General features: G+C 43.6%; 1 protein-coding gene across 13 annotated transcripts in view; it reads right to left on the bottom strand.

The window, feature by feature from the left end:
• Positions 1–440: 440 nt before the first annotated feature.
• Positions 441–18,070, bottom strand: part of RBFOX2 (RNA binding fox-1 homolog 2) — a 289,064-nt gene continuing 271,434 nt past the window's right edge. For 10 of the 13 annotated variants that reach the window (XM_061125391.1, XM_061125394.1, XM_061125398.1 and 7 more), the window contains 4 exons: positions 17,695–17,734; positions 8,120–8,208; positions 7,588–7,660; positions 441–6,033 (listed from right to left, as the gene is read on the bottom strand). In XM_061125391.1, the coding sequence (XP_060981374.1) occupies positions 5,989–6,033; positions 7,588–7,660; positions 8,120–8,208; positions 17,695–17,734 (247 nt within the window). In that variant the 3' untranslated portion in view covers positions 441–5,988. Of the gene's footprint in view, positions 6,034–7,587; positions 7,661–8,119; positions 8,209–17,694; positions 17,735–18,070 lie in introns of those variants that run through there. The other 3 variants (XM_061125396.1, XM_061125397.1, XR_009689794.1) reach the window with 2 other exon arrangements.

Genomic DNA, 18,070 nt, shown 5'->3' with positions numbered 1-18,070 from the left:
TGGGAGGCCACGCCCATAATGCTCGCCTTGGCTGAAAACCATGATGCCGAGTCTTTTGGGTTTCTGGATCGAATTCTAAGGAAGGGTGGCTGAGGAAGTCCAGGAAAGAAGGAAAAGACTCGGGAGCTCGCGTGGCAGCCAGGGAGCCAGAGGAGAGGTGGCAGAGGGACATCGCCTGGAGGCAGTTTCCGAAGCAGGTGAGGGCAGCAGCGAGGCCACTTGGAGAGGATGGAAGAGCAAGAAGGGAAGGGGAAAATCTCACAGGGAGAAACAGCAAGGCAGCTCCTGAGGGGCTGGAGAGCAGGTCTCTCATTCTGGGAGCACTGCATCTGCCGCCTTCCTTTATCCGTCTTAGAACTCAAATCCAACCTCTATCTTTGGAGCCTCAGCGGGGAGGCAACAGTGGGATTGCTGAGGATCAACACACGCAGGCGGAAGAATGGTGTTTCTCTCTTTTATTTAAAAACAGTGCTTCATTACCATTTGCAAAGGCAGAGGCAGTGCTCTCCCTTCGCTTAGAGTTTATAAAAGCCAGCAACATGATCAATAATTTATACACATGGATAGTAATACAAAAAAAAAAAATAAGGAATCAAAGCTAAAGATCTAACTACTCCGACCTTCACAATTCCAGCTACTTGATAATAATAGGAGTAACCCAATGAATACTGTATGGTCTAAAAGCTACTATACAATATGATTCTTAACGAGAGGGGAGGGATTAGAGACTGTCACAAAGCCCTGGGTGCTTCTCTGGAGTTGGCAGGGAAACAGGACCCTGGGCAAGCAGCTCGGGTGTCCTAGGAAGTGATTCCGGGGGGTGGGGAGGGGAGGGAGAAAAGGCGAGGCGGTGGATTATACAAGCATCCCATGGGAGGCCCCGTGCCCTGCAGGTACCTGTTTTGCCATGGCAACAGGAGGGGGCCTGAGAAACTGCAAGTAGGGATGGTTCCGTCCCTGCCGCGGGGAGTGGGGAGAAGAGGGGAGGTTTGCTGGCGATTTTAGCCTTGCAGAGATTTGGACTGAAAAGCTCAGAGACTCGGGTGGGTCAGCCCGTCGGGGACAAGCCAGCCCGCCCTGTTCTCTCGGCACTTTGCAGCCCTAGCTTGGTGTGTCAGCCCCAGGTCTGCTCCAGCTGTTCACAAGCAGGATTGTAACACAAGGAGAAAACAATTCATATCCCGTAGGGGGAATAAAAAGGATCAATTCATCACTCGATATATAATACAGCCAAAATGAGCTGCCAAAACTTTGCACACACACACACAAAATACTGTGAACAAAAAATACAAGAAAAATGAAGAAGCTGGGGGCCTGGTGGGGTATTGATGTTGCTTAAAGCACTCATCAGTCCCCAGAAAAACCAAACCAAAAAACATTTTTAAAAAAATTCAAAAAACGTATGTACCCCCTGGGAATCTGGCATTGGTAATAGGGGCGGGGAGCGGGGGTGCGGGGTTGGGGGGAGAAAAGAGAATCGCTGTTCCCTTTTTGCTGGCGGGTGTGAGCTGAGCCCTCGCCACACCGGCTGGTGTGAGTCACTGCCAGGCGGGGCGCCTCCAGCTGGCGGTCCCCTTCAAGGCCAGGTCTGAGTGGCGGCTAACGAGCAGTTCTCTACGTTACCAAGCCCTGCCAACCAGCACTACCATGGCTGAAGTGATCGACCGTTTTCCTGAGTAAACTGTAACTGGCTACAGTTCTGGTAACTTGGAGAACTCAGCCGCTGCGGCCATGGGCCCATGGGCCGTGCTCGAGGGCTCCCCTGGACCCCTCGGCTCCTCCTTCCTAGCGCATTGGAGTTGGGAATTGGAGAATTTGCTGTGGCCTGGTCTGTAAGCCTTATTTTAAAGATGGGGGCCAGGGACTCGACGGCAGCCGCTGGACCGGAGGGCACCCCCCCGGCTGAGGACACCCAGAGTCTACTTGGAAAGGGCCCTGCTCCTCACTCCAGCTCCTGGATGGCTACTGCCTGGTTGATCAGTCAGGCGAGGATGAGGAAGAACACAGGAGAGGGGAAGGGAGGGAAGAGGCTTTCAGACAGTAACATTTCCAAAAAAAATAGTGTTTTATGCAACAGAGCATCAGGCTTCACCGGTGGATACTACAAACGGTCAAACATTTTCAAGAGCATGACAAAAGAAAAACACACAAGCTTACGTTGGATGTTCACCTTGCCCACTATATATTTTTTTTTCCTATCTTAAAACAGTGCAAACAGTAACTTATGCTTTTAAAACACCACTACCCCTTCCCCACCCACCAAAGTCCCTTTCCTCCTATCTTCTGGGGAAAACAAGTCTGTGATTTTGCACGTTACTGTGCTATAGGGGGTTGCAAGCAGCAGAGAAGCGGCGGGCTTGGTGGAAGGGGGCGGTCCCCAGGGCTCCCCCTTCCCCTCCCTACGGCTCTGCCCTGTCCTCACTGAGCTCATCCTCCTGCCAGAGGGAAGGGGGCTGCCCAGCCCTTCCTGCAGATAGATCTGGAGGGTGCTCCCGCCCCGAGTTCACACCTCCCTCCTATCTGGAAGCTATGTGACTAGTTAGAAGGTGGCGGTGACTCAAACTTCTCTGCCAGAACTCTAGGAAAGTAGAACCTAAACTAAGAGCAGTTCAGCCCCTGAGGAGTCACTTGTCAGGAAAAGCTGCTATCATTGATTTCTACTGAATAGAGCCCCACTAGCTCCCCTGAAACTAAGAGCTGAGCCCCAGTTCCCTTCTTTTTCAAGGAAAGGTAATATTGGCTCAATTCCACCTGTGGCTACTGGAGGAGGATGGTGCCAGTAGGTTTTGTAAAACCTGAGAGCCTTAAAAATGACGAATCACAACAGCTGATCAGGGTCAGTGGGAGTTGAATTATGTAATATAATGGATTCTGGAGAAGCTCTGAGGACAGCCCTCTGGGCTGAAAGACGCATATTCAGATAAAGGTGTTTACTAGAGGATTCCTGGAAGGAGCCCGGCTTCTAAGAGTACGAAGCATGGTGTAGAAGTCTACACGGTGACCTATAGTAAAGCTGTTGCAGTCATTCATGTGATTCAGCGTGGGTAAGTTTTCTAGACTTATCCACCAGCATCCTCTAACAAACTCACGAGATGCCAACTCTCTTCTGACTTTGTTTCTGAGTCCACTGGGAATGAGAGTCAGAAGAAATAAGCACTGATGGTTCGAGGAACCTGCCTCTGATGAAGTTGCCTGTGTGGAGTCTCAAAGTTCAGAAGCTGATGGGGTAGGTTGATGCCAGTAAACTGAGGTGCTTCAAGAGCCCCAGTCAGTGCTGACACTGAAAACCGAAGGCCCTTTAATAGCGATTTAGTCTTTCTTAGAAAAGGGAGCTGAAGGAAGCAGTGTTAACACCATCCCTGGAAGTGCAGCAGAGGCCCGCTAGGAAACAGAGCTTGCCTACCGAGTCCTCAGCCAGAGCCAGCTGAACTGAAATGTACGAAAGCTCAGGCCTCTGCTTCTTTTTAAAAAGGGCTGTGGAAGCTGCCTTCCCTGCCTTTCCCATCACCCTTCCCTCTTTCTGGAAAAAAAGAAAAGAAAATCCTTGAACTCACTGCCCTGTTCTCTTCTGCCACGGATACAACTATTTAGAATTTGGCCTCGTCTCCACTGAAGCAGTGGCCCACCATTTGTAAGAATGGCCCCTGTGTGAACAGGACACAACATTTCTCTCAGCTTCTTTAGTCAGTAAAAGCTCTCCCTCAAAACAAAAGCGAACGAAAGAAAGAAAAATCCTCTCTGCCCCCAGTCCCTCGGACTGTAAAAGCCCCACATCCCATTCCCCCACCCCAAACTGAAATATTTATATACACACAAGAAAAATTGTCTTAACAGCAACAAACCAAACTTTGGCTAGGGGAGGAGAACCCTTAGAAAATGGCCAATGGACTGGGCAGTCTGGCGCCCTCTAATCGCGCGTTCTTCCCCAGAATCAATAAGATTGCATCGAGGCCTCTAGCTTCCTTGATGTCTCTCCCCTGGTTTCAGGGAAGCCTCTCTCCCAGTTATTAGGAGAGAAAGGATTCTGAAGGGGGAGAAGATATGTATTATACATGACAGGTCAGCCCCCCCACCCCACCCCAAGACAGATCCCTCTGCTTACAAAGAATGCTTGATGCTGTCATACGTCAGTCATTTTAATTCAGGGACAAGAATCAGGATCAGGCAAGAACATGTGTGGAGGCAGGAGTAAAAAAAAAAAAAATTAAAACAACAACAAAAAAAAAACAAACCAAAACAAACCCATAACAAACCAGAAGCTCCATGTCTCTGAATTGCTCCCTTTAGCAGCTATCCCTCGGGTGAAAGGTCACCCTAGTACCAATGTGAATAGACCGGGGAGCCAAATGGACCGTGCTTTTCCATTTGCTAATGCCTTCATTTTGGAAATCCTGCAGGACCTTTACCTTTAACAGCTAATAGCTAGAAGAGAAGCACAGCCCCCCTGCCCTGATAACAGACAGAACATCGCAGCCGGGTAGTGCAGCAGGGACTCACGTGTTGGCCACACGAGTGGCTCTTTCTGGCAACATGTGAGGTCCTGGCCATTTCAGACCCCCCTCCCTGTACAGGAGGGAGGGGAGCAGCCTCAGCGGCTTCGGTTTCATGTCCTGTAGTGTTCACGAATACCAAGTGGTCCAGGTGCTCAGCTGGCTGTCTTTGGAGGATAGTGAAGCTGGGTGAAGTGGCCATGAGGGCTCCAGACTGTGGACAGAGAAGTGACTCGTACAGGCTCTGGAAGATGAAAAGTCCTATGGCTTTGGAGCTTGTACAAAGTGCCTTTGCCTGCCCTTACATGCCCTGCTCACCAAACCTCCAGGGACAGTTGATCTAGGGCTCGGTGCTTTATCTTTTGCCAACAGAGCCTATATTACATGTTTTACACTCTGTGCTAACTTTCTGATGCAAGAGAAAGACTGGGAATACCAGGGCACCTTGTCAGACATCATCTAACACCCCTTTACTTGCCCTCATCCTCTTCACTGGCACTCGACAATCTGGACTTCTAGCCCGCAAGCCGTGCCCAGACCTCTGGGGAAATCTGGCCACTGGCTATTTCTTCTTCTATCCCTGGGTCCTAAATTCTTGAATCTTGAGGACATGGGAGCAGGGTGTTAGTAAACGGAGAGATGAGCTAAGCGGTGGTTCAAAGAAAGGGAAGAAGCCCAGCAGGAATGCTAGGGTTTGCAGGAAAGAAAAGAATGATCTTTCTCAGACTCCAGAGTTCATTCTGAGACCGGATGCCTAATGAGGTGTTTATTATCCACAGTCTGAGCGCATGTTTGGAAATATTAATACTATAATTCCAAAAACCATGCCAACTATCTCAGGCTGTGCATGTTAAGATGATTGTAAAAAGAATGGAGAAGACAGGAGGGAAGAGGAGAGGAAAGTGTCTTTGTGATTCTCCTGCTTTGCAAGCACACATTCCTATCATCTATTAGCATGTGGATTCCAGCCACAGCCAGTCAGAACGGCCTGCCAAAGACCAGAAGCTCAGAAGACTAGAAGGATATTCTGCTGCAGAGAGATCTCTGCTACTTCTGCTTGCCCCCCAGCCTGTCAGCACCAGATTCACTTTGGTAATCCTGTCTGCTGATTTCTGATCAGATGCATTTATCAGCTCCTAATGCTCTCCTTCCTCATTAACTGCCTCTTCCGTGATTGATAGAATAAGCTAAGCACGGACATACAGACATGGAAATGCATTTTTTTTTTTTACCACAGTTAAAAAAAAAGAAAAAAAAAGAAAAAAATGCACAATCTTTGGAACAAAAGAATTAAAGGCAGAAATTTAAAGGAAAAATACATATTCAAAGAACATAGTGAGGTATAAAAAAGTATTCTCTCTTTTTTTGTGTTTTTTTTTTTTTTGTTTGTTTGTTTTTCCTCTTCATCTTGCTATAGAGTTCCTCTACTAGTAAATATTGCAATAGCCAGGCCTCATGAACTGGGGGGCTGTCCCACTTGCAGGGGTCTCACGTCACTTCAGTAGGGGGCAAATCGGCTGTAGCCACCTCGGTATAAACTCGCCTGCAATAATTAAAGACACAAAAATTATTAAAAGGTTGATGAGAGAAGCATTATGAAAGAAGACATATGTCCTGAGAAGGGATTTGGAAAAACAGCTTCCTTAGAAGCTTCAAAGCAACTGGTTAGATAGTGTCTAGTGCATGAGGTTGGGAAACCAACTTCTGTCTCTTAAATGCTCAAATTGGGACCCAAATATTTATTGCTGACCTGATATTCTCAAGGGAAGGGGATCATAACAATTCATTTCATTATTTACACAAATTAGCACAGAAGAGAAACTGTGCAGTTTAAAACCAGGTCTGTAAATAGGTGGATTTTGAAAAGCACGTGTGTTGTTTACCTTGATTATTTCAACATAATTGTGGCCTAAAGCAGATTGCTGACTTTACCTTCCTATCCATTACGTGACAATGGAGAACATGGTACTTTGGATCGCTATCCCTGTCACATCCCATGCTTGAGATGGTGCTGGATTTAAACCCGAGTTAATCTTTCAATGAATAAAGCCTATTGCCTCAGTAATTTATAAAAAAAATAACAACCAGGTTGTTTCTTGACATATCGATTTTTATCTTTTATATATATATGTAACTGGGGTTTTAGCTGGACTTTATTCCTTTAATCATTATCAAATGATTTATCTTTTTCAATCAAAAGTTCCTTAGGACCATATCACTCCTTGGGTCATTTTTTTAGTATAGGATTTATAATATTTGGGCACTAAATAAAACCTTAGGAATTCCCATCCCTTTCTTTATATTGCATGTCCCTACCTCAATTCTGACACCTCCCTTCTCCCCGACCCAGACCCTATTACTTCCTCCTACAGATCCTCATCAGTAGATTCAGTGTGGAAAATGGCAGGCTCTCGAACATCCTTTATGTCTTAACTGGGACCCGTCATCTGCGTCCCTCTCAGACACGGTCACCCGTGTTCCCAGGCCCTTGCCTGGTGGCACTGAAGATGGCAAGAGAAATCTGGCACGAGGTGGCATCTCTGTGAACCGGCCACTGTTGAACCCAGTAAATTCTGGTCACTGGACCTGGAGGTGTCCTGTGGGATGAGCTCTATGGACGCTTTGCATACTTCTAAAAAATACTGTATTTTGCCACAAATGCTACTAATAAAATATCTTTGGAAGGCAATTGCTTGGTGATTTCTAGTACTATCTACTGGAAGGCTTAAGAATAGGGACATCTTTTGGCATCTGCATTTGAAACAAGTCAAGTTTTCTGAAAGCTTTACTGTGGAAACTAGAGAGTCCTATGTCCCCAAGTCTTAGCTAACACCTATCAGTAGAACTCTGCTCAGGCATGCATCTAACGTCTGAGGCAACATAAAGCAGCAGGCCCCTTTCTGTTGTCTTTGCCCAGGCCAGGGGCTCACATGAGCACACAAAGGAGCCACAGGAAATTTACAGGTGGTCCTACTGGATTTAATACTTTGGCAATGGAAACAGGGCTGAATTTATCACCTCCCTAGATCTTCTATAATCTGTAGGTAAAAGTCAGAAGTAAAACGTTTAAAGAAAAAAAAAGGGCACATCTACTTACCACAGCGCCAACTCCATAGCTAGCGGCAGGGGCAAGGGCATGGTAGGGGTCGGCTGTGTACACCCTGCCATAACTGGAGAAAGAAATCCAATCAGGGATAAAGAGAAAGGAAAGAGAGTAATCCCCCCCGCCACAAAAAAAACCCACAAAAACTTAAACGTGTGTTTGACTGTCTAAGGATTTGTGAGTAACTTGGTCTTGGAATGCTATTAGGAAACTAGCAGAAGGGAAAAAAAAAATCTCTGTCTGCTCCTAAAGGCAGTAACTGAAAACTTCTGAACTAAGTCTATAAAACGGAAAAGGGCGTTGGTGATGAGGAAGTGGGAAACTGGGGTCAGAGCCAGAAGGGCCCAAGAACAAGAGGGAGGGAAGGGTCTGAGCTGGTGGGTTTCTGGCGGGGCAGGGTCTGGGGAGAAGGCCTGCAGAAAACCCAGCTCAGCAGCAGCCCCGTGGCCCAAGTGCCCTTCTGGAAAGGGTGTGGGCAGGGGAGGGGTTGGCGCACGGCGGCGGGCTCGCCCTCCCTGGCACCTACCCGTCGCTGTAAGCGGCTGCCGCGGCGGCAGCGGCGGTGGCTGCAGTCGCGGTGGCAGGCTGTGCGTATCTGTAGGCTGCGTACCCACCCTACAGGAGAGAAGAGAACTCACTTTACAGACACCTCTCCCCCCGGGGGACAGGTGCACACACACCCGCCCACACGCAGACGGACGGGACGCAGAGACAGACATGGACACAGACACACACGTGGGGAGAGAGTGTTTCAAACTGCATCAGTCTGCATGTTGCTCCTTACTGCAAAATTAAGCTCCGCCCAAAACAGGGATTTGTTTTGCAATTTGTAGTAGTAATATAAGTAAACTACAGTGGGGTACCTGTTCTCAAATTTAAGAAGTGAAGATATGATTTACAATACTTGTTTTTAATTAAAATACAGTTGATGTACAATGTGGTGTTAGTTTCAGGTATAACGTAATTCAGTTATATATCTAAGTATCTATTCTTTTTAGGATTCCTATTATAGGTTATTACAAGATATTAAGTAGAGTTCTCTGTGCTATACACTAGGACCTTATTGGTTATCTATTTTCATATATATAATAGTGTGTATGTTTTAATCCCAAGCTCCTAATTTATCCCTCTTCCCCCCAAAATGAAGATATACAATTTTGGATCTATCTTTGTTGGAACTTTCAGCAAGGAAAATATTTATAGCAAGTTGGGAGAACTTTATCTGACAGGAAATGGAAACTTTAGAATTAAGACATGTAGGTTTATATGTGCTATCTTCAGATTCTCTGACATGTACTCGAACTGATCTACTGCTAAAAGACAGCAGTTCATAGAGAAAGGGCCCATACAAGTGCTCTGCCCCTTGTGGCCTAGCATGTTTGCCAAGAGGCGAGGACAACCAAATGACATTTAGAAGGAAGAGCCAGTGTAGACCAGGGGCTGGCACACCTCCACACGTGGGCCAATGTGGTTTGTCACCTGTTTCTGAAACTAGCTGTAACACAGACCATATGGCCAATGAAGATGAAAGGCTTTACCACTTGGCCCCCTACAGAAAAAGTTTGCCAACTTCTGTCTATATTTCAGACTCAAGCACATCAGATTACAAAGGGCTGGGGGCTCCTTGGGCTAGGTTCAAATAGATTAGGAAGCCCTTCCCACCTCCCCCAAGCATTTAACTGCACTTGTTTTTCTTCCCTAAAAGGTTTTGGGATCCTAACGTCCCAATCTCACAGCAGGCTCTGGAGCTTTTCTTCCATGGGTTCAAATATCCTCTTAGTCCCAAAAAGCTTACAACTCCCCTGTCCTGCTATTTTACCTCTGTTTAGATGAATCGAATACTCAAAGGGTTTTACTGCCAGGGTGAAGCATGTATTTCTTTACCAAGTATTTCAAAGATAATCACAACAAGAAATGGCAAATGAGATAGGTTACTGGAAAAAGTGGAAAGCCCTATGTTTCCTTCTTTTTCTTTACCTTTTTAGAATTCATCTATTTTGCCTAAACCTAATTCAGCTGTGCACTTATATTTATCGTCTTAGCTCCATCAGGTATAGCAAAATGTAACTATGCCCATCTGGGGGGCTTCTCAGCAGTGAGCGGCAGCCAGTCCCGATCCGTAGACTAGCACGTCTGTTTCTCACGGACATCTGAAGCTTTCGGCCCTGTGCTTTCTACTTTCGAGCTCTTCAAATGCTCAATTTTTGCTAAGTCTACAAAAAATTTTTGAATTTTTCTGTATCGTTTCTTAGGATTGAAAACAAGCATTTTCTAATGGGACCTCTGGTCTTCTTAACCACCTTACTGGGCAGCTTCTAGCTAGCTGCTTTTATTTCTGTCCAAATCTTCTTCTGAAAATACCTGTAATTTCTTCTTACGGCTTTTTGCTTCTTTTTTATATAATTTATGCTTTCTCTAACTGAAGACACTGTACTGCGGGGTAAAGTATACTCCTGCTCTTTAAATTTATGCGCCTCAAATTCATCAGAAGTAGCTGCAAATAAAAAAAAAATCCCTGATTGATTTTCAGTGGTTTTATATTATTCCTTCCTTGTTCAAGTGAATGATTTGAACATTGCTTCAATTATAGATCTTTCCATAAATATTCATATAAATAAGAAAATTCTCATTAATATTACCAACACTGGTAATGGGATGGTAATGATAGGGCCATGGCAGGAGCACCCTCAGGGGCTAGCTGTGATCCACAAGCTTCCTCTGAGCTCTAGCCAGGTCTACCAGGACAGGCAGGGCAGACTGATTTGTGTAAAGCCCTATACCCAGGCTGCAACATACACCCTGTCATACATACACGCCTAAGTATCTACATTATATATAAACTAACTAAAGTATCTCCTTCCTTCACTTTTTTACAAAAACTTCTAAAAAAGAAATGAAACAGTAAAAGCAACTGTTAAACAAAACAAGATGTTAATCATTGTAGTTGAGATTTTAAATTTTGTGTAAATCTTGAAGGTTCACTTTTTCCGTATCATAAATGGTTCCACTAGTTTAGAATTAAAGTTTGCTAGTGTGAAGTCTACAGCAGGGCCATGTTCAGGAAAACCTCTTTGTAAATGAGGATGATGTGGTGAACAGACATCAGGAAGTCTGTCCCTTCAGCAGGTCTTCAAAATTCAAAATAATCTCTAAAAATGGAAAAAATCAAGCTAATAAAAGCAACTAAAGCCCAATGTATACTACCTGGGTAAAACAACTAAAAACTTAAGTTCCATGCCATGGAGCAGAGGTATACGTTCCCATAAAAATACTAACTAGATTCGAAGTAAGTCCTGGTATATCAGATATACTGGGGATTGTATTCAATCATTAGATTTGAGCGGTAGTGCACTAATTCTGGAAGAAAAGAGGTTCTGAACGAGGTTACTGATAGACATTTCCTCTTGGTTTCCTCAGCCTGCAAGAAACCAGGGGAACCTCAGTGGTTTGGGGGTGATGCTATTGCTTTATATTTTTGAACTTTTTATTTTGTGTTGGGGTGCAGCCACCTAACAATGCTGTGACAGCTTCAGGTGAGCAGCGGAGGGACTCAGCCACACACATGCATGCACCCATTCACGCCCAAGGCAGTAATGTCACTGTTGATCAAGGCAATTTCAAATGGATCAGGCTGTGGGAAAGAGGGCTCCTTCCAAACCAGAAGGAAATGCAGATAATCTACCTCCAGTCCTTTCCTTTTGCTTTAAGTGAACTCAGACTCCGGAGCCTGAATTTGTTGAGGGTCTTTTGCCATTCAAAATCAGGAGTGCTGGACAGAGATGCAAATATTTTATTGATAACAAAAGGCTCAAGAAGAATGTCAACAGAATTTTAAGAAAACGACATCAATTTGTTCTTCTAAAAAAGCAAATAATATTTCCACATGTCTACTCTTCTAATTACTTTACAATAATAGCACTATAGACAGGCTCTTTTAGGAGGAGGGAATCTACGTTTAGGACAGGAAGTAATATCCTAATTAACTTGTTAATTTCATCGACGACTATCCCTAAATTAGACAAGCTAAATTGCGTGTCACGGGTTTACTCCTCTTAGATGTATTCTTAGTCCGAAGTATTTCTGATGGTACTTTCAATTGGTTATTCAACAATGTGTCTCACCATAATATAAGCCAATGAACATTCAGGTATATTTATTTCCAGTTTGGATGCTGGAAGGCATAAAGCATCCAGGCAGAGAAACCATTTTCTCAACTTTCACTTCTATGAGCAAATCTGAAGTTGTTTATGGAACATGAGAACAAAGTGCAGTTTGAAACACCAAGGGTTTCATTGCTGTTTCTCAGGTTTTTCAAAAAGAACAAGGATTGGGGAGGGGGTAGGAGAGACAGGGTTCAGGCGTGGGGAAGGGGTATGGCGCCACATTTATTAATCACATTAAAAACTAAGCATGCCAACATCTGGAGCTAGAACGACCAGCAAAATCACCACGTTCAGACTCGGATTGGCTAACTCTATCTATCCCAGCATTCTCTTGGGACAGCGGTTCGCCCTAGGCTCTACCACAAGCTCGGTGAAGTACACAGCCTCAATTACTAGAGCGTGCAGCCACAACGACCTGGTATTACGGAAACAGTCAGTCACCACTCGAGTTAACATTCCAGACCCTAACGACTGGCCCCTCCCAGCCCAGAGAAAGAGTCAATCTGGCCCGCCCGAGCCCTGGCCCACACCACGATGTTAATAATTATAACAAGCAGTAACCCATCTGTTATATCAGAGAAGGGAACAGAGACTCCACTGAGAGATTTAGAGTGAGATGTTAACATTTCTTCAGCTGACTGCACAAACAAACAAACAAAAAAAGAGGAGAAATAATTCATTTGGAGATATGAAGTCATGAGATAGCTGATGTGTATTGCTTTGAACCATGCACCAATGCAAAACTGAAGCAACCATTAATAATAAAAATTAAAAAGGACATATGTATTTACACACAATCAGACCTGTTTGATCTGAAGCAGTTTGCAGATTCTATCTGTGTGTGATTTGAAATAAAACAAAAAATGGGGATTAGCATGGCCACAGCACACCCTAATGTCGGAGGGCAGACACGGACAGCTTTTTGGAACCTGACAGCTGGATAAATCTGTCATGGCTAAGCCTGATCCAAATATTCCACACACCCCTTTACGAACAATTACTTTCTTATTCCTTTATAATGCATTCTGAATGACTCCTAATGCTCCCAACTGGGGCAGCCCAATTACCACTCCCCTAATCAATCTTCCTGATTCACTTCTGACCCACAGTGCTCACTTGTATGCTTGCCCTCTGTCAACACCCAGACATACTGATTCAGTGTTCTAAAATATTTCCTGTGTTTAAGCCTTCTATCTTTTCACATTTCTGTAACACATCCCCGCCTTCAAATTCTAGCTTTTTCAAATGAAAATGCTGTTACCTTTAAGATCACTTTGTTGTTGTTAAACTCTCACTTTTCCACTGCTCAATGTCACCTAGGGATTCCGCTCTGAACCAATTTTGTTGTCTAGTGAACTTCAGAGTGCGGCCAAGCAGACCACGTGACTCCTCTGCACAGGCCTGAGCTGTGTTTTAATTAGAACAGAGCGGAGGGTTCTACAGAACCTCTCCTCTTACACCTGGCCTTTGTCTGTCTCCATTTAACCTCTCCTTGTCTTGATTTTAACCTGGCCATTAAGTATATTACTACATTTTTGTTTTAGGATTTACATTAAAACAGGACTTTGGTGAGCATGTGATGTCAAGACACCTTCTTTCTACCTGGAAGACAATGACATTATGTGACACTGAGGAGAAGAATGTATATTTCAAGACCAGCAGACGAATGAAAGCTTGTTCCCTGCATGTGGTGTATGGATTTACAGAGCAAAGGGAGTGGGGGCGGGAGTGGGTAGGCAGGTGGGGAGAATGGCAGGTGTGATGCTTTGAATCACTATAGCAGAGCAGAGATCTAGTCCAACTGGCTTAGGCCTAAGGCTGTGCCTCTGGGGATCACTATCTTTACATGATTCTAACTCCTTCCTTTCCCTCACCTCCTCCACTGAGATCCACAGCCCTGGACTGAACTTGTATGAGGAGGGGCTCTTCAGGAGATCAAAGATTCTTCAGTGGCAATATGGCACATTGGATTAAATGTGGGTAATACAGATGTGAATACAAAACTTGTAATAATGACAATATTGTTACTGCTTTTGACTGGGAGACCTTATCTACTTAGAAGAGTAGATAATGAGGAATTTTTAAGGAAAATATTTTAAATTTCTATCATTATTAAAATTGGGGTTAAGGAAAGGAATCTTTATGACTGATTTGGTATCTTCCACTTACTACTTTTACGATAAAAGATGACCTTCAACTGACTAAGCCTTTCAAACACTCTTCTTCCACATCTCTATAATCGGTTTACCTCCAAAAGCTCACTGGGTGGCCACATAAATAGACTAACTGAATTGTGACAAGTTACCTGCTGCTTCCCCTTTTGCTGAGCACCCAGCCACCAGCAAATCGAACAGGGCGTCGTGATCCACTGCCTTTGCTAATCTGGTTTTAAGGTGAAAAGGAGAGAGGGCCTGGGAAACACATGCTTCCATTTTAGAGTTCTAGTATACCTAGATTTTTAGGACAAGTTCAAACTTACATAGCAGCACAGCCCAACTACTACTATGATTTCACAACAGGGGCCAATTTGGGATTCAGAAATCCTGTCTAGACGGATTCTACTTTCTCACTTTTCTCATTTCTTTCACAGAAGGAAGATGATGTCCCAAATGGCTAAGCTCTTCATAATATAAAAGACCAGTTTCAACACCATGGATATATGTGATTGACAAACTAAAAGAGGTGGCAGTGATGGGACAGTGCGTGGAACACACCTGGTGCGGATGTGCGGCAATGGGGTGGGAGCACGGAATTTTGGAGGAGGTGCCCTCATGTAAGGAGCTTGACTGGGTGCACTGCTGAGGTAGCAGGCCTTAGATCACACGCTCACAAGTCTTGATTGTCCAAAAAAGCCTCTGTTCCCATCTCTAACGTGGAGCTGGAATGGTTAGTATAATTCAATTTTTTCACTGCAATCCACAATCTGATTGATTGGCAGGTCACACTGGCACTCCTACCTGAGGTATTTTAGCGCTAATGATTGGTTCCTGTAAGACTATTCTATAACAGAACACAGGAAGAGCAGTTCAAAAAACACAGCTGTGGAAGGAAAACAATCATACAAAAAAGCCCGCGAAGGGGCCCACCAGCCTTTTCTTTCCTTTGGATGCAAGCATGCTTTTCATAGGGTGAGAATTAGGAGCAGTTGTTATCCCATTAAAAAAGTGAATTAGGGTGAACAGTATCTTTCCTACTGTACTGATCAGAAAAAGAGGGGGCGGGCAGACACATAATCTACCTGCGACACTCCCAAATCTTAGCATGGGGAAGGAATCTCTTTACAAGTCATGGGCACAATTGCTAGATCAGTTCTCCAGAGAGGAATGTGCCATGAAAGACACGAGGAGGAAGAAAGTGGCCAGCAGGGGTTATGGCCTAAGAAGAGGACAGGGAGAGATTACAAACAAAACAAAACCAAAAAAACCTACAAAAAACACCTTCACAGTTAATAGCTTAAATTAATATAGCTTAAATAAAAGCCAGCAATTTAAACTCTTTTCCCTCATGTTGTCTCCTCAAGTTCAGGTTCAGGGCACCTTTTAGACTAGATAAACCAACCTCTCTATTTCTGATCTTCCTTTCTGAGATAACAAGAACTAAACATACATTAATAGATTTTCACAGAAGGGAAAATGTACAGAGAGAAGCAGAAACAAATTCAACATAAAATGATAGGGGTTTTTATTGTTATTGTTTGTGTGTTTTTTAAAGAAGCCTCCTTTGCCACCTCACACATAGGGTGGGGAATGTGCAGTTTTAAAAGCTGTATTCAAAGTTAACTCTGAGCCTCACTCAACAGTTCCCACCTCATGTTTTCTGGTTTTCCATTTGTGGGTTTGGGTATTATTTCAGCACTAGTAACCAACTTTTTCTTCTTTCCTCTAAGTAACTAACTGGTTTAAGATAACTAAGAAATAAAAATACCATTACTATTTAGTCTTTTCATCAACTAGAGGCCACGGGTCAAAAAAATGTTTTGGCAAGGTCGCTGAATTACTTCTGTTCAGCTTGATAAGGTGGTCCAATTTGTAGATGAAAAAAAAAATCAAGAGTATTTTCTCAACAAATGCAGAAAAATCATTTCTCTCTTAATAAAGTCATATATTGTAAACTAAGGAAATGAGAGAACTGTTAACAAATACTCGGTTGGATGACTTAACAAGGTGGAAAGCGGCAAATCTTAATAAGGTAGAAGTACATTATACTTAAGAAATCCCCAAATGAGATATCAGAGAAAAAATTCCCAATTCAAGTGGAAGTGTACTCTAATAGACCAGATTTCAAGAAAACTTAAATAACATAAAGGTGAGCTTCATGAGACTATGGATACTAATGTATATGGGAGGATGTACATGCTTATAAGAGCTTATGTAAATACATATATTTAGAAAAGTGCACTCTGGTGTAAAAGTAGGATATATTAATAGTTTCCTAATCTTCAAGTTTCACCGTGAGCATAAGAAAAAAAGATCTTTCATTTACTTCTTGAAGACCATCAGAGGAAAGATGTGGATTTTAACCAAATTACTATGAGAGGTAATGAAATATTGATTATTTGGGTTTTATGCTTGGATAAACAAACAATTTCGGTAATCTGGGTAAGTCACAATCTAAGAAACATATCCACAAAGTGAGGAGGTTGGACCAAATCATGGCTAAGGTTCCTTCAAGCATGTGTTCAAGTGTACTTTGAAGGTCTGCTCTAAACGGCCAGGTGTGCACACCCACCGCCGTATCTCAGAGAACCACTCTCTCCTGTCTACTTCCAGCAATACAGAATGTGTACTCCACATGCATTCTGAGAGGGCATTAATGGTTTAATTGCTGGGAATCTCTGGCAGACTGTGGAAACAGTTCATTAAAAAGGTACCCTTATCGACTTTGGAGAAATTAGGGTGGAGAAAGCATTTCCAGACAATTCTACACTGTGCCCGAAGAATCATTTCATGCTGACAAGTTTTTCTCAGGAAACTATTTCTTAACAATGTGGGTAGTTAGACTAAGCATGCATTCAGAAAGAGATCTTTGGAGAGAGGTCCTAATAAAAGACTTGCAAAACTCAAAAACTTGACTCTTTTGTCAGTTAGATCATTTTGCCCATATTTTAAATGACATGTGACCACCAATCATGAGACTCGAATTATAGCTAGACGGTTTAAATCATGGATAGTAACAAAGATGTTACCATGGCTGGTCAAATCAACAAATCTTGAATGAGTCAAATGTCTGTAGAAGAGTGTAGATTGCTAATGATGCCATTTGTTTCCTTCTAGATGGTTTTTAAAGAAAGAGCCCCGCTGGCTGTGGACCTTCTGATATAGAAAAGCCTTATGCACTGAGTATTTGGTTTCCTCTCATTCCTACCCACTCTCCACTGGCATCAATTCCTCACCTCACTTTCACAAGACAGTGCTCTCTCAAAGTATGTGAAACAGGAAAACACACATTTCAGGAAGCTTCACGCCATCTACAGAAATCAAAGCCCTAATGATCTAAAGAGGGATGTGAAATGAAAAGAAAAGCAGAAAAGGGAAAGGGCTGGTTTCAGGCTACGCTTGTCCTGTTCTTTATGTATGCACATGAGACGACAGGAAGAAAAGACTTTAAACCTGCTGACCATCTCTCAAGTATATTCGTGATACACAGAACATCTGTGGGCATAGGGAAGGGAAAAGAATATGTCCAGTAGACTGATTCTAGCAATGACCAGGAAACCCAAAGGCTTAGTTTTTGCACCCAGGGGCAAGCGCAGTGGCAGAGAAGCATGCTTGCATTCTTAAATATATAAATATATATATATATATATCCACAAGGAAAAAGAAAATAAAAATTAAATAAACTATATTAAAAAAAAACAAAACAAACCAAAGAAAAACAGAAAAAAAAAGGCTGGCTTGTCAGGGGATGGGGACGAGAAGGCCCCGGTGTGTGTACTTACATAGAGGTCAGCACCGTAAAATCCGTCCTGGTAAACCACACTGCAGAAAATCCACACAAAAACAAAAACAAAAAAACAAAAGAACAGAAACACATTCCGGTTATTGAGGACGGCAGCATGCACATGCGCTCTACACGGCAGGTGATGTATGAATACGGACCCTGGGCTGGAGAGGTTGGGGCGGCTCTGGGACAGGCAAGGCAGGGGAGGGTTGCAACCCCAGAAGGAAATGCCTGCCAATCTAGTAGTAACTAGAGTGGGATGAGAGAAATAAAGAGCATACCCAGAGGGCCAAGTATAGCTATGGAGAACCTGCTTGATTGGAAACACCAACCTTTCATATTGAGAGTATTAAAAAAAATAAGCTTGTCCTAAG

The sequence above is a fragment of the Dama dama genome, chromosome 22, assembly GCF_033118175.1.
Source record: "Dama dama isolate Ldn47 chromosome 22, ASM3311817v1, whole genome shotgun sequence".
NCBI lineage: Eukaryota > Metazoa > Chordata > Mammalia > Artiodactyla > Cervidae > Dama > Dama dama.
The sequence above is the reverse complement of the archived record's forward strand: the minus strand, read 5'-3'. Positions and strand labels throughout refer to the sequence as shown.